This window comes from Felis catus, chromosome B1 (assembly GCF_018350175.1).
Source record: "Felis catus isolate Fca126 chromosome B1, F.catus_Fca126_mat1.0, whole genome shotgun sequence".
Classification (NCBI taxonomy): Eukaryota; Metazoa; Chordata; class Mammalia; order Carnivora; family Felidae; genus Felis; species Felis catus.
Window position 1 is genome coordinate 85,027,667 of NC_058371.1, and position 13,712 is coordinate 85,041,378.

The 13,712-nt window shown below is 44.5% G+C and overlaps 1 protein-coding gene across 4 annotated transcripts in view; it reads left to right on the forward strand.

Annotated features, from left to right (window-relative positions):
- Positions 1-584: 584 nt before the first annotated feature.
- The window catches only part of RNF150 (ring finger protein 150), a 292,025-nt gene continuing 278,897 nt past the window's right edge, over positions 585-13,712 (forward strand). For all 4 annotated transcript variants that reach the window (XM_045055827.1, XM_045055826.1, XM_045055828.1 and 1 more), the window contains exon 1: positions 585-1,097. In XM_045055827.1, the coding sequence (XP_044911762.1) occupies positions 614-1,097 (484 nt within the window). In that variant the 5' untranslated portion in view covers positions 585-613. The remainder of the gene's footprint in view (positions 1,098-13,712) is intronic.

A 13,712-nucleotide genomic window follows, 5' to 3' on the forward strand; every position in this document is an offset into this window, starting at 1 on the left:
TCTCCCACTGCCCCCAGGTTCCCCTCCACCGGCAAGTGTGTCCCCGGTGTGGCCACCCGGCGGAGCGAGGAGCGCAGCGCCCACAGCTCGAGGGACCCGGCACGCGGCAGAAAGCGACCGCCGAGCCGGCAGCGGGATCCGCTCGCCCGAGCGCTCAGCGGCGGCGGCCGGGACACCCTCGGCAGCACCCCGGGCTTTGAGGAGCCGCGCCCGCCCCCGCCGGGGCCGGAGCGCGCGGAGCCGCCTCCCCGCACGCTCTTGGGGCCCCTGCCACCCCTATGAGAGAAGCAGAAGCCGGGCCAAGGAGCTGGACACTCGGCAGCTGGACTCCTCCTCAAGCCCAAGCGCCTCCTCCACCCGCGCCCCTCCAGCACCCGTGAAGCGAAATGCTACCGCCAAGCTCCAGCTGAAAGGGGAAGGGGCCGGCGCCATCCCCGCGCTCGGAATCCGGCCCCCGCGGCGGCTGCGCGTCCCGGCCGCGGGCCCGCGGGCCCGGGAGTGAGCAGGAGGAGGAGGAGGAGAGGCCGCCGGCCCGGCTTTGGCCGGGGCCGGGGAGGAGGGACGGGGCGGGGGGAGGGCGCGGGGGGCGGGGAGGGGGCCCCGGCGGATAAAGATGGCAATGTCTCTCATCCAAGCGTGCCGCAGTCTGGCTCTCTCAACATGGCTGCTTTCCTTTTGTTTCGTGCATCTGCTCTGCCTGGACTTTACCGTGGCTGAGAAGGAGGAATGGTACACCGCCTTCGTGAACATCACCTACGCGGAGCCCGCGCCGGACCCCGGGCCCGGAGTGGCGGGCGGCGGCGGCACCGAGCTGCACACCGAGAAGACTGAGTGCGGGCGCTACGGGGAGCACTCGCCCAAGCAGGACGCGCGCGGGGAGGTGGTCATGGCTAGCTCGGCCCACGACCGCCTCGCTTGCGACCCCAACACCAAGTTCGCCGCCCCGGCCCACGGCAAGAACTGGATAGCCCTCATCCCCAAGGGCAACTGCACGTACAAGGATAAGATCCGGAACGCCTTCCTGCAGAACGCCTCCGCGGTGGTCATCTTTAACGTGGGCTCCAACACCAACGAGACCATCACCATGTCCCATGCAGGTAAGTGGCCCGGGCGGGTGCGCGGCGGACGCGGGCGGGGGGGAGGGGAGCCCCAGGGGATGGAGGCGCCGAGAAGGATCCAGCGCCCGCCTTCTAGCTCCTTTCTGGGAGGTCTGCGCGGAAGACGCGTCTCTGTTCCCCGGCCCTATTAAGTTTTGCTTTGCGTTACTTCGAGGGGGTTTACAAAGAAGGGAGGACTAATCGGATCGCGGGGGAAGGAGGACCAAGACCGGAGAGTGTGTTCGGATTAGACAAGTGTCGGACGTGGGTTAGCTGAGGTGGGCTAACTTCCGAGAAGGATCTGGAAGGTGAAGTTTGGGGGCAGGGCTCACGTATTGTCCTCAGTTGTGGACCTGCCCCGCACCTGTTTGGAACCAGCAGATCTGATAACTCAGCTCTGCACCCGTGTGTGCATCAGGTATACTACTGATGCAGGCGTTTCTGTGTCAGGCGGTGGGTAGGGTTACTGGTGCTGGCAGCTCACCGCCGCTAACTTGCTCCTTCAAGTCAGGTTTCAGCTCTGGGAGATTAAGAGTTTCCCCCCTGCTGGGCTGACGTACATCATAAATAATAATAAAAGTCCTGTGCTCTGTGGCAGTCGGAGAAGCTGACAGGCAGACACGATGGTAAATAATCCTCAACCTGCCAAGAAGAGCATGGGGGCCATAAAGTTATGCCTACTTTTCCAGTATTTCATTATCCTTTGCATGAGTGGGAGGTTAAATATGCTGAAGGTTTTCTTTCCGGCAAGAATGAGGCGATTTCAGGGTAGAAAGAATAAGCTTTTCTTAATGATTGCAGGGTGCCAGGGCTAGAAATACATTACTGCCCCCAAACTCGTATTTATTTACCCTTAGGCCTGACATGCCAGTGCTTCCGCGGTAGGAACCAAAAGAAAAAAAAAAAAAAGTCCTCTCCAGCCTTGTCAGCATAATCAGCTACTTTTAGCAGTCTGGCCTCCTTGAGTTGGGCCCTCCTTCCCCAGAGGGGTTCCTGGGCTGAGGCTGTGGCATCCCCAAGGAGGGGGAGGAAATAGAAATGACAGATGCATTTTCTGACAGTTGTCTAATCAAAAATGTCATTTTCTTTAAAAGCCACGTTTTAATAAACAGTTATGCTACTGAAATGGAACACCAAGCTTTGGCTGTATTGTTGGGGGGGCGGCGGTGCATTCTTGGGGACAAGGTTGTATTCTGAGAGCTGTATTACCTGTTAATGTAGTATAGAATTGGTCTGTCCCTGGTAATCAACACCAGCTGTCTTCAACAAAGAACTTGTCAACCTTAACACAAACAGGTGGAGTGGGGAAAGTTCAGTGCTTTTAACACATAGGCCAGAAAATGCAGTCCCTTAATTAATGAAGAGGAGAGGCAGTTCACTTTTTAGAAAAGCTATGATAGAGCATTTGGGAGCAATTGATATGTTTTCTTGAGCTCAACAGTTTTGTAGTGGAACAGATTGTACCCCAACATTGAGTCCTAGGAGCACTACTTAAACTTTATGATATTCAAGGATTTGGAGGACTATGGAAGATCACTTTAGGTCACATAAAGTATCTTTAAACATTTAGTATTTAAACCTTGATTTGAGGTGTTGTGAGGAGGGTTTTGTTGTTGTTGTTGTTCTGTAAATTCCAAAAAGATGGTTAGCTAATTTTCGGGGTTCTTTAAATGTTTCTCTATGCATATGCATGAAATGTTAAACTTGGCTTCTTTGAACAGAAAGAGGCATCATTTGTTCCTGTCTAAAAAGGTTTTCCAGAACTGCCAACACACTGGATCAATTGATGACTTGCCTGTTCTTAAAGAAAGCTGATTTTCCATACAAATGATGCTTAGTGGGACATAAGCATAAACATAGTGGGAATAAAGGGTTTAGTAATAGTTTGAAAGTTAAAGGCTAGAAAATGTAAACAAAATTCTCTAGTTTCATTATGCTGTTTCCAAAAATGTGTTAACACTGTATTTGCTAACAGCTATGAAACTTCTATATTATCATTTGACATATTGCCACATTAGGAGACACTTCAGTCAGAGATTGCATTGATTTTTGCTAAAGTCTCATTATAAGGAGATACATGACTGTGCAGCTTGGCAAACCCTTCACTTTACTCTTAAATAGGTTTCCTGAGTTTCAAACGCTGAGATGCCATCACTGATCTGTCTGTCCCTGTCTTTCCCTCAGCTCCAGAACTTGAAGGCTTTACTTTTTTCTAGTTAAGTTGGAGTCCTATTTCTAAATTCATCTTAGGAAATGGTATACATTTTAGATGTGGATCCGTCTTCCTAAGGATCCAGAGGATCCTTACATTTGTAAACTTTTAAATTCAGAGTCTCCAAAAAGCTAACATCAGACTTTGCATGATTTTTTTTTTTTAATCTCACCTCTCCTCTAAATCCTTTATTTTTGGAACTGCTAACTTTAGGTGAGAAAGTCAGAATTTAGTTACACCACCTATCCTGTAATATGTATGCATTTGGAGTGACATGATCCCGACATACCCACTGTCTTGAAATTCAGTTAGTCAGTTACCCTTTCCATATAAACTTCTTTCTGATTTTTTTTTTCTTTTCTTGCTGAAATGATTTTGGGTTTCTGCCACTTCTGCAATTATGGTTTCTCATTCACAAAGACACAGATTCTCCTTGAATACACTAGTACTTTTACTTTGTAACTGGTTTTTACAAATCTTTTTGAAAAATATGACTGCTTTATTGAGAAAGAATTCACATTTACAATTCACACATTTAAAGTATGCAATTGAATGGCTTTTACTCTTCGGAGAGTTGTACAACCCTCACCACTAATTCCAAAAAGAAACCCTGTGTGCATTAGCAGTTACTCCTCTTTCCTCTCCAGACCCCCAGCCCTAGGCAATGACTAATCTACTTTCTGTATATTTGCCTATACTGGATATTTCCTTTACAGATGGGACCATGCTTACATCTGTAGCTGGCACATAGAAGTCAATAAATATTAACCCTTAGAAGCATTATGTACACTGATACGCTTATCCATAAACTGGATCCAAAAGAACTCTAGGGTGCACTGAGGCCATAGCGGCCCTGGGGAAGAGCTCTTTATTGACCCTCCCATGCTTTGAAGACCAGAGCAGTTGTGCTGGTTCCTGTCTGGCTTCTGTGATTTGAGACAAGAGTGTTCTACCTCCCTCTGTTGGTTGTTGAACATTTAAGGATTCTCCTGTTGCATTTGTGCTTTGTCTTGGCTTAAATTGTAATCTCATCCTAGCAGGGACCGGTATGGTCAACAGGGTAGATTTATGTGTATGGAGACAGTTCGTGACTGGGTTGTGACATTGTAGGAATGATCCATTTTTTTTTTCCTTTCTTAAGAGCGTGTATTTACTGTCTTTGTCCTTTGCTAGTGTGCAGACAGAGGGAAATGAGAAAACTAAACATCTATCTGAATGGAAGAACTTTTGAGGGACTTGGTCCCTAATAGTACTTAGAGATGGAGGAATGGAAAAGGTGCTTAAGCTGGTTAGAGAGTAAGCTCAGCTTGGTGAGGAGGAGCCCAGGATGAGATCTATCCCATGTATTCTAGCACTTGTCCAATGTGGGAGGAGAAAACAGGAGGTTTACTGACACTTTCTTGTGTCGGTGTGTGCTAAGAGTTTTATTTTTTAATTTGTTTTTAATGTTTATTTTCGAGAGAGCACAAGCAGGGGAGGGGCAGAAAGAGAGGGAGACAGAGGATCCTAAGTTGACTCTGTGGTGACAGCGGCGAGCCTGATGTGGGTCTTGAACTCACAAACCACAAGATCATGACCCCAGCCAAAGTCCGCTGCTCAACTGACCGAGCCACTCAGGCACCCCTAAGAGTTTTAATTCATGGGTTCTTGCTACATTTGTGGCCGTTATTTTAATTGGTAACGTCTACCTTTGCCTTAACCTCTTTAAAGGAACTAGCTGCTATAATTAATTTTTTATGGGACTCATAATTTTCTAGAATGTGTTTTACATTTTCCTTCAATTGGTATGTTTGCATTGACTCTTTTCTTTAGTATATTGTGGTTCTCTCTTTGAGAAGTGATAATATTGGCCATGTAGTGCCTATTTTGTGTCAGGCATGTCGTAGGAACCTTATGTGTATTAGCTCATTTAATTATTACAACAACGCTTAGATGGGTACTATTATTACCCTGACGTACTGAGACCTAGAGGAACTGAGGACCTAGATACGGAGAGGTAACTTGGCCATGAAGGTGGCAGGTGGTGGAACCAGGCTTGCAAACCTGAGTAGTCTGTCTCCCAAGTCTGTGCTTGCAACTACTGCTCTGTATTCTCTCTCAATTTGAAAGGACACTGTAAAAACTATGATTTAATGCATACAGGAAATGATCTAAAGTGAGTTCTTCAGAATACTCTAACAAGTCTATAGGCCGAATGCCCTGTTGACTCACACACTGGATTTTTGTGATGGGATAGATGGGACCTTCTGCTTAGGGCTCTCCTCCTCCAGATATCCCTCTGAGTAACTGGCTTTGGGTCAGTCACTTTTTCTATTCTGGGCCTCCGTTTTCTCTCTCTGTAAAATGAGAGGTTTGGATTAGTTGATATCTAAGAGCTGTTTGAACTTCGTAATTACTTATATATTCAGAAATCAAGCTGTTTCTACTAAAATCCAGATTTCTGCCTTTTCTTCATCACAAAAACTGACCGCAGGGACCCGTGTCCCACATGGCAACAGGCAGCTGGAGCAGAGAGTGGCTGGCCATTGATATGGGCAGTGTGCTGGTTAGTTGGCCCGTCCCCATCTCTTGTGGTCTGGCTCCTGGCCTGTGCCACTTATTTTGCCCCTGCCTCAAGCCCAAGGCCATTGTATTTGGGGGCCCAGCTTTATGGAGTCAAACCAGGGTCAGTGAGAAATTACAGAAAGCCGACTTTTTCTAGTAAAGGGAAGTGTTCACAAGGATAGAAGAACCGTTCATAAAGGGGAGAGGCTTCCTTGGGAGGTGAAGCTTTCTCTTGTGTTCAGATTGAAACTGAACGAGGGTGCTGTGGAGTTGCTGAGTGCGAGAGTCACGCACAGGCTTCCACTGGGTGATGCCTTAAGGGTCTTCTGGAGCCCAAGCACTCATGATTCTCTATCATTTGGATATTTAAGAAACCCTTGAGCCTCAGTTTTCCACTTAGCTTCTCTGTATGCGTCTTAAGAGAAAAATATCATTTATGCTTGGTCTTAATCTCCCGGGCCAAACCATCTCACCCTCCCCATTTAGTATTTATATACTTATTTATTTGGCACTAAACTACCTCTTCACTGGTCTCTCTAGTGGCAGCCAGACATCCAAGAGCCAGGAATTCCAGACTCTGTTATTAAAAGCCATAATTCAGTGTCAGAGTTAGATAACATTCTTGGCAGTGTAACCTAATATGGCCTGGGCATTTCAAGAGACCGTATGACTTGTTTACTAGTTTGGGTCATAGAAAGACCAATCTGGGGGATTTGGAAGGAATCTTACCTTCTACCCTTCCAGCCTTTAGTAAGAATTCCATCCTTCTCTCTCCTGATGGCTCTGTTCTTAAAAGTCCCCAGGCTTCTCAAAAAGGAAGGAATTTATGACTACAAAATCTGGAAAGATTTAGAAAGAACCTGGGACTTTTTAACTTCGCTTCCTAGTTTTATAGAAAGGAGGAATTATGCTTCTGATGGGATGTTAATTTGTCTAGGGCCCAGCCTCCACTTTTGAAAAGGACATTAGCCGTTGTCATTGCATTTCTGGACCTAAAACTTAGTATATGAGGAATTTAATATCTTGATAGCCCCTGAAAGTCTTCAGTTTATCCCTAGAGGAGATGCTTTGCCTTGTATACACTCTAAAGAGGATCTTCACTTACTGCTGCATGAGTTGAAGTGATGCTGGAATTCAGCGCAGTTGATCATGTAAATTGAGAGATGCTAAATTTGAGTTAAAATGAAATTCAAATCCTATTCAGATGATCTCCGCTTTTAAGGATTTTGTTGGGAACATAAAACCCAGAGGAAAAAAGGCCGCCTTGTGCTGTGTGATTGTTCTCCACTAAGCTACAATTATGGTGGTTCTGTTCAATGGAAACCTTGTCTATAAGTATAATGTAAGTTTTTATTTTAAACTCTGAAGGATCATTCACTTGACAGTTCAACTGAAGTGTGGTTTACAGATTGGAGTCAAAGTATTTTATGATTATGTTTCTAGTCCTTATTTTTCTATGTGACAGGAAGGTTGAATTTCTTTTACTTCAAAAGCTTTGGTGATAAATTGCTTTCTGTAAGTATCTTAAAAATTTTTTGTCTACTCCATAATATATAAGTGGTATTTAGAAAAACTTTTTCAGTAGAAATAAGCATCATTTGTCATAAAGTTAAGGCTTATGCGTTAGACTGTTAGCTTTTTTTGATATTAAATATGTGAATATTTCATAATATAGGTTAAAGATTTTTAGAAATAATTTTGTATTAAATATATGGCTCATGCATGTCCTTTCCCTTGGCAAAGATATATAAAGAGTACATGGAATACATATTTTAGGTAAGAGCCAGGAAATGTTTTTTAACCAATTCGATCTGGTGTTTCTCCATCATAAATGGCCTTTTACATAGTCCACTTAAGCATTACTGAAAAGGCAAAGATTTGAGATTTTCCCAAGAGCTGACATGCACAAATGCCTTTTTTTTTCTCCTTTAATTTTTCCTTTGGTCCCCCCTTTCCACAGAAGATATTCATGTGGCCATTCTGTAGCTATGAACTGACTAAACCTACATCTGGAATGTAATTACAGATGACCCAAAGAATAGTGGAATCGGATAGATGTTTTCTCCTTTATTTACCAGGAAGCTGCTGGAAATGTTTTTCCTCCCAGATACCCACCAGACTGGCTGCCTCTCTCAGATCCCTTCTCTAATGTGACCTCACCACGAAGGCACTCCCTAGCTACTCTATTTAAAGTAGCAGCACCCCTCCCCCACTCACCATCCTCCACACTCCCTACCTCTCTCTCTGCTTCATTTTACTTCTCATTAACATGTTTGTTGTCTGTCTCCTCCCCCGGAACATAAGACCCACAGGAAGCAGGGCTTTTAGACATCTTTTGTTCATCACAGAGTTCCCAAAGCCTAGAAGAGTCCCTGGTGCATGGGAAATGCTTAGTAAATATTGTTAAGATCTGTGAAATAACCCGGAGACTGGAAAGATGGACTGTGTCAATACGTTGGTCTCTCATGTCATGAAGAAATATTCTGTGACACTAACATTTTTCTTAGCTTTTGACTTACATAAGGGAAGTCAGGGAGATTCTAATTTGAGTCTCCCACTAAAATGTTTATTCTGCATGTAGAATGTGGCAGGAAGTAGGTGCCTGGTTCATGTCCTTGGTCTAAAGGGAAAAAAGACATAAGCAGGAGGGTCTCAAAAATAAGTTGCAAATACAATTCTGTACATGTGTTTCTTGTCCTGCTGTTTTAGAAAATACATATCTTTTTCTCTTCTTTTAAATGAGAGACATATGCCTTATAGAAAAACTTGAAAATCTGGAACATTTAAAAAGAGGGAAGATAACAAAAACCACCCTTAACCCAGCCACTTTTTTTTTTTCAATATGTGGATGCATATTTACTTTTACCAAACTGGGGATATATTACGTGTTTTGTGGCTTTTTAAAATTTAAGGGTACATTTTGAAATTTGTTTCCACAATAGTTCTATGATGATCCCACTTTCCCCCTATATAAACAATGCTACCGTAAACATCTTGTGTACCTAAAAATGGGTGCATGTCCATGGTTACTTTCTTAGGTCAAGTTCCTGAATATGGGACTAATTAGTCAAAGGCTTCTCCTGTGTGGCTGTAAAGCAGGGTTTTTTGCGACCCATTTCGTGGTCTTTAGAGGTGTGCTCACTCACTAGTATGGCTCTGTTGAAGGAGAAAGAACCTCTGTCAATTATTGGAGCTACTAGTCTTGTAGCATAGCTTTTCTCCAAGCTAGACTAGTTTGGCAGCTCGGGCAAGACACCAAAGGTAGAGAATCAGAAGAAATGAAGCCTGGGTAATAGAGTCATCAGGATGGCAATTAGTGGAACCCCTCTGTTCCCTTACATTTATCTATGTCTTGGGGATGTGAAATGCAAATTGGAAACCGTGTGTTTGGAGACGCAGGTTTCATTTGTGGTTCCACCTCACATTGGCTTTACCAATGGCAAGTCGCCTCCCCTCCCCGGCTCTCGTTTTCTGTCCGTTGAAAGTGAGGAGCAGGAGGCTCCTGGAGGGGGACTTGGTTTAGAGCAGTGATTCTACACTCTGGCTGCACATTAGAATCACCTGGGGAGTTTAAAAATTCTAGATGCTCAGGTCCTACCTGCAGAAATTCTGATGTAATTGGTCAGGTGGGCAGAGGACTCTCCGGATGAGGCTAATGTTGCAGCCAGGGTTGACAGCCACCTCACTGGGTGGATCTGAGGTCCTACTTGAGTTCTTATATTCCATAGTTTTGCTTTTTTTTTTAAGTTTGTTTATTTTGAAAAAGAAAGCACGAGTGAAGGAGGGGCAGAGAGAATCCCAAGTAGGCTCCACGCTGTTGGCCCCAGAGCTTGAGGCAAGGCTCGATCTCACGACTGTGAGATCACGACCTGAGCCGAGATCAAGAGTTGGACGTTTAACTGCGCCACCCAGGCGGCCCCACCTAGTTCTTAATAATTTAAAGATATAGTCACTTTTTTTCCTTTGACAATATCTGAATTCCACATGAGAATTTTTAAAATTTCAGGATTATAGTGATTAAAACTATGAGGGTGTGTACAGTAAGTATTATTTCAAGACATGAGTTAGTGATTCACAAATAATTACCAGATTTTGGAGACCAGCAAGAACACAAACAGATGGCAAATACAGCAAGTACAAGAAAGCACACAAACTTCTGTAATAGTCAAAAAGAGTACAAAAATGAGTCAGAAATGATTAGACAATTAAGTTGGGTGAAATTTCATTGATGTGCTAAATGTTCGTTATCTTTTTTTTTAATGTTTATTTTGAGGGGGAGAGAGGGAGGGAGTGGGGGGGAGAGAGAGAGAGAGAGAGAGAGAGAGAGAGAGAGAGAGAGAGAGAGAGAAAAGCATGCAAGTGGGGGGGGGGGCAGAGAAAGAGGGAGACACAGAATGTGAAGCAGGCTCCAGGCTCTGAGCTGTCAGCCCAGAGCCCAACATGAGACTTAAACTTGTGAACCGTGAGATCATGACCTGAGCCAAAGTCAGATGCTTAACCGACTGAGCCACCCAAGTGTCCCTTAATGTTCATTATCTTGATTATAGGCTTCTGGGATTAGAGGTAGAGATACCATGGTATTTTTTACCGAGTAGGAAGTACCCCATTTGGCACATCATCATTGTTATTACCCAGTTTGGGAGGCAGCACAGGGTGGTGGTGGGAAAGACCTTTCTGGTACATGGCTGGCCTGGGTCTGAACCCTGACAGTCACTTGCCTAAGGAGACAAAGAATCATAGGTATGGAGATAGAAATGTGAAGTCCTCTGATTGGTGAGAGTGATAGAGGTTTGTGGGATTTGAGCACAGTGGAAAAGATGCTGTCAAGACCTAAGAGTCTCACAGGGCAGATGGGGCTTGGACTCTCAGGAAGCAAGTGATTAACCTAAAGCCTTTGAGTCTTCACCTGTGAATGAGCCTCGTGTGTTATCCATCAGAACTGTTGTGAACTTACACAACAGAGTAGCCACCGTGAGCATGTAGTGTTAGCTCAGATTTTTGTCAAAAGAAATATGTGGAGACTCGGACTCCAGCCTTCCCACCTTGTATTCTCACCAGCTGAATCCCAACTATCCTGCTCTCGGCCTGGACTGCCGTCGCTCCTGCTTCCGTTCCTGCTCCCTGCAATCTGTTCCCCATCCAGCAGACAGAATGAATTTTTAAAAATCAAAGGACATCACTCCCTTGCTCAGATCTTCCAGGGGCTGCGTATCATACTTGGAACCAGGTCAGAGGTCTTGCTGTCACCCCCAGGGTCTGGTGTGGCCCCTGCCTGCTGTCCAAGCCTCTGTTCCGGCCACATTTCCCCTCACTCTTTCCTCACCCCTCTTTCTGGTCCTCAGACATGCCCAACTTGCTGCCACCTTGGGGCCTTTCAAATGCTCTTTCCTTCAGCTTTTTATTTTTTTATTTTTATTTTTTAACGTTTATTTATTTTTGAGACGGAGAGAGACAAAGCATGAACGGGGGAGGGGTCAGAGAGAGGGAGACACAGAATCTGAAATAGGCTTCAGGCTTTGAGCTGTCAGCACAGAGCCCGACGCGGGGCTCGAACTCATGGACCGCGAGATCATGACCTGAGCCGAAGTCAGCCGCTTAACCGACTGAGCCACCCAGGCACCCCGACCCTTCAGCTTTTTTGATATAATTATTATCTATTTATATAGCAAATCTCTTTATGAAACATCTCTGTATGCTTCTGAAATATGTGAGAATGACCTCTAAACAGGAATATCTGGTAGATTTGTATCTGGTTCCCCCTTATTTAACCAAATTATTTTTTAATTTTGTTTTAATGTTTATTTTTGAGAGAGAGACAGAGCATGAGTAGGGGAGGGTCAGAGAGAGAGAGAGAGAGAGAGAGACACAGAATCAGAAGCAGGCTCCAGGCTCTGAGTGGTCAGCACAGAGCCCAACGTGGGGCTTGAACCCACAGACCATGAGTTCATGACCTGAGCTGAAGTCAGACGACTAACCAACTGAACCATCCGGGCACCCCAACAAAATTATTTTTTAAATGCAGGTTGCTCGTCTGTCACCTGTACCCTGAGGGGAATAGCTTTCAGCAAAGTCCAATGTGGTAGTGCTAGAATCATGGGATTTAATCACTCAAATGGGCAGGGAGGGTTACCAGTCACCACCTTCAATTTTTTGTGGATTTCCTCCAGATTTTTACATGGCTCATTCCTTCATATCAACGGACCCTGCTCAGTCGTTCCCTTTATCAAGAGTTTTCCTTGGCCACATAAAGTTTTGTGGTGGGGGTAGAGGGGGGTTGTTTTATTTACTGCTACTCATTCTCTCCTCCTTTATTCTCCCTTATTTTTCTTCATAGCATTTATCATTTGAAATTGTTCTATTTCATTCATTCATTGATTACTGTTTATCTCCCGTGAGGACATAAGCTCCACAAAGGCAAGGGTCTGGTCTTAACTGCTGTATTCCTGGAGCCTGGAACATTAAAGACATCCAGTAAATGTCTTTTGAAAATGAGCAGATAAATGAAAGGTAGAATATGTACCCGTCCATATTTTTAAAAACATTTTTAACATTTATTCACTTTTGAGAACCAGAGCATGAGTGTGGGAGGGGCAGAGAGAGAGGGAGACCCAGAATCCGAAGTAGGCTCCAAGTTCTGAGCTGACAGCACAGAGCCCGACGCGGGGCTCAAACTCACAAACCGTGAGATCATGACCTGAGCTGAAGTCAGACACTTAACCAGCTGAGCCACCTAGGCACCCGTACCCATCCATAGTTTCCAGATGCATTGATCACTTAATGGGTGAAGTAATGACTAGATTACATACACCTTATTTGCCTTACATTGAATGTAAGATTTAAGTTGAGACATTAAAAACCTCATTTCTTATCCTATGCACAGAACTATTCCTGCTGGGCCTGTGCTAAGGGGATTCATCTACTGCCTAACTTGAACTTAGCCCTTGATGAGGTGCCTCCTTAGGGTGCTCAGGGAACCATCCTTTCCCTATTCATTTGCTCCCCTATTTCCATTGCTCAGCAAATGGAAAGGGCCTTTTTCTTTTGGCCTCCAGTCAGGAATGTTGGAGGATCTGGAGCAGGAAGCCAGTCACTATTTTCTGAAATCTTCTATAATCCTACCAGCGTATCTAAGGGCACCTGGTTGCCTGGTCCCCAACACCTACAAACAAGTGTTTCTCTGTTTTGAGGAGCTTTGCTTTGGAGGTCTGCAAGGGCTCTTTTTACAGACCATGGAACAGAAATGTCCTTTGAAGTCAGCTATTACCAAATACAAGAAATCTGGAAGAAGTACCTGGACATAGTGTCGCCTGGGTGTTTTTACTAGGAGTTGGGCATCTGGTAGATTGGGTACTTCAAGGGACCCTGAGTGTTACCACAAGGACATCCTATAGGTTGATGGTAAATGCTACCTGTATAGTTTTTGAATCTCTCTGCGTACACACTACTTCATTACAGAAGAATCTGAAGTTAATGGGGCAGGAAGAAGGATGTCAGAATTTCTGCAAATGAAGGAAGTAACAAATGACAAATGACCAGTGAGATAGGCCAGATCGTGACCTTTTGGACAATGAGAGCACTATGAGAAAAATCTCAAGTTTTCTCTGAAATTGAGTAAGAGGACTTTGTTAAAGCAATTGTTGTAGCATTTGAGGTTTGCTCTAGAATGAATTTAATTTCCTATGTATTTGTGCCTTTGCTTTTTAGTTCTTAAGAACTATATGCATAAAGTTTGAAGCAATTAGGTAATATTATCCCTATCAGTTTAATAGTTCATTTTCTGTGGAAAACACATACTGTATCATTACTTTGTTCTTTGTTCTTTTCATAACTGCATTTGTTATATGAAACTGATCCCATTT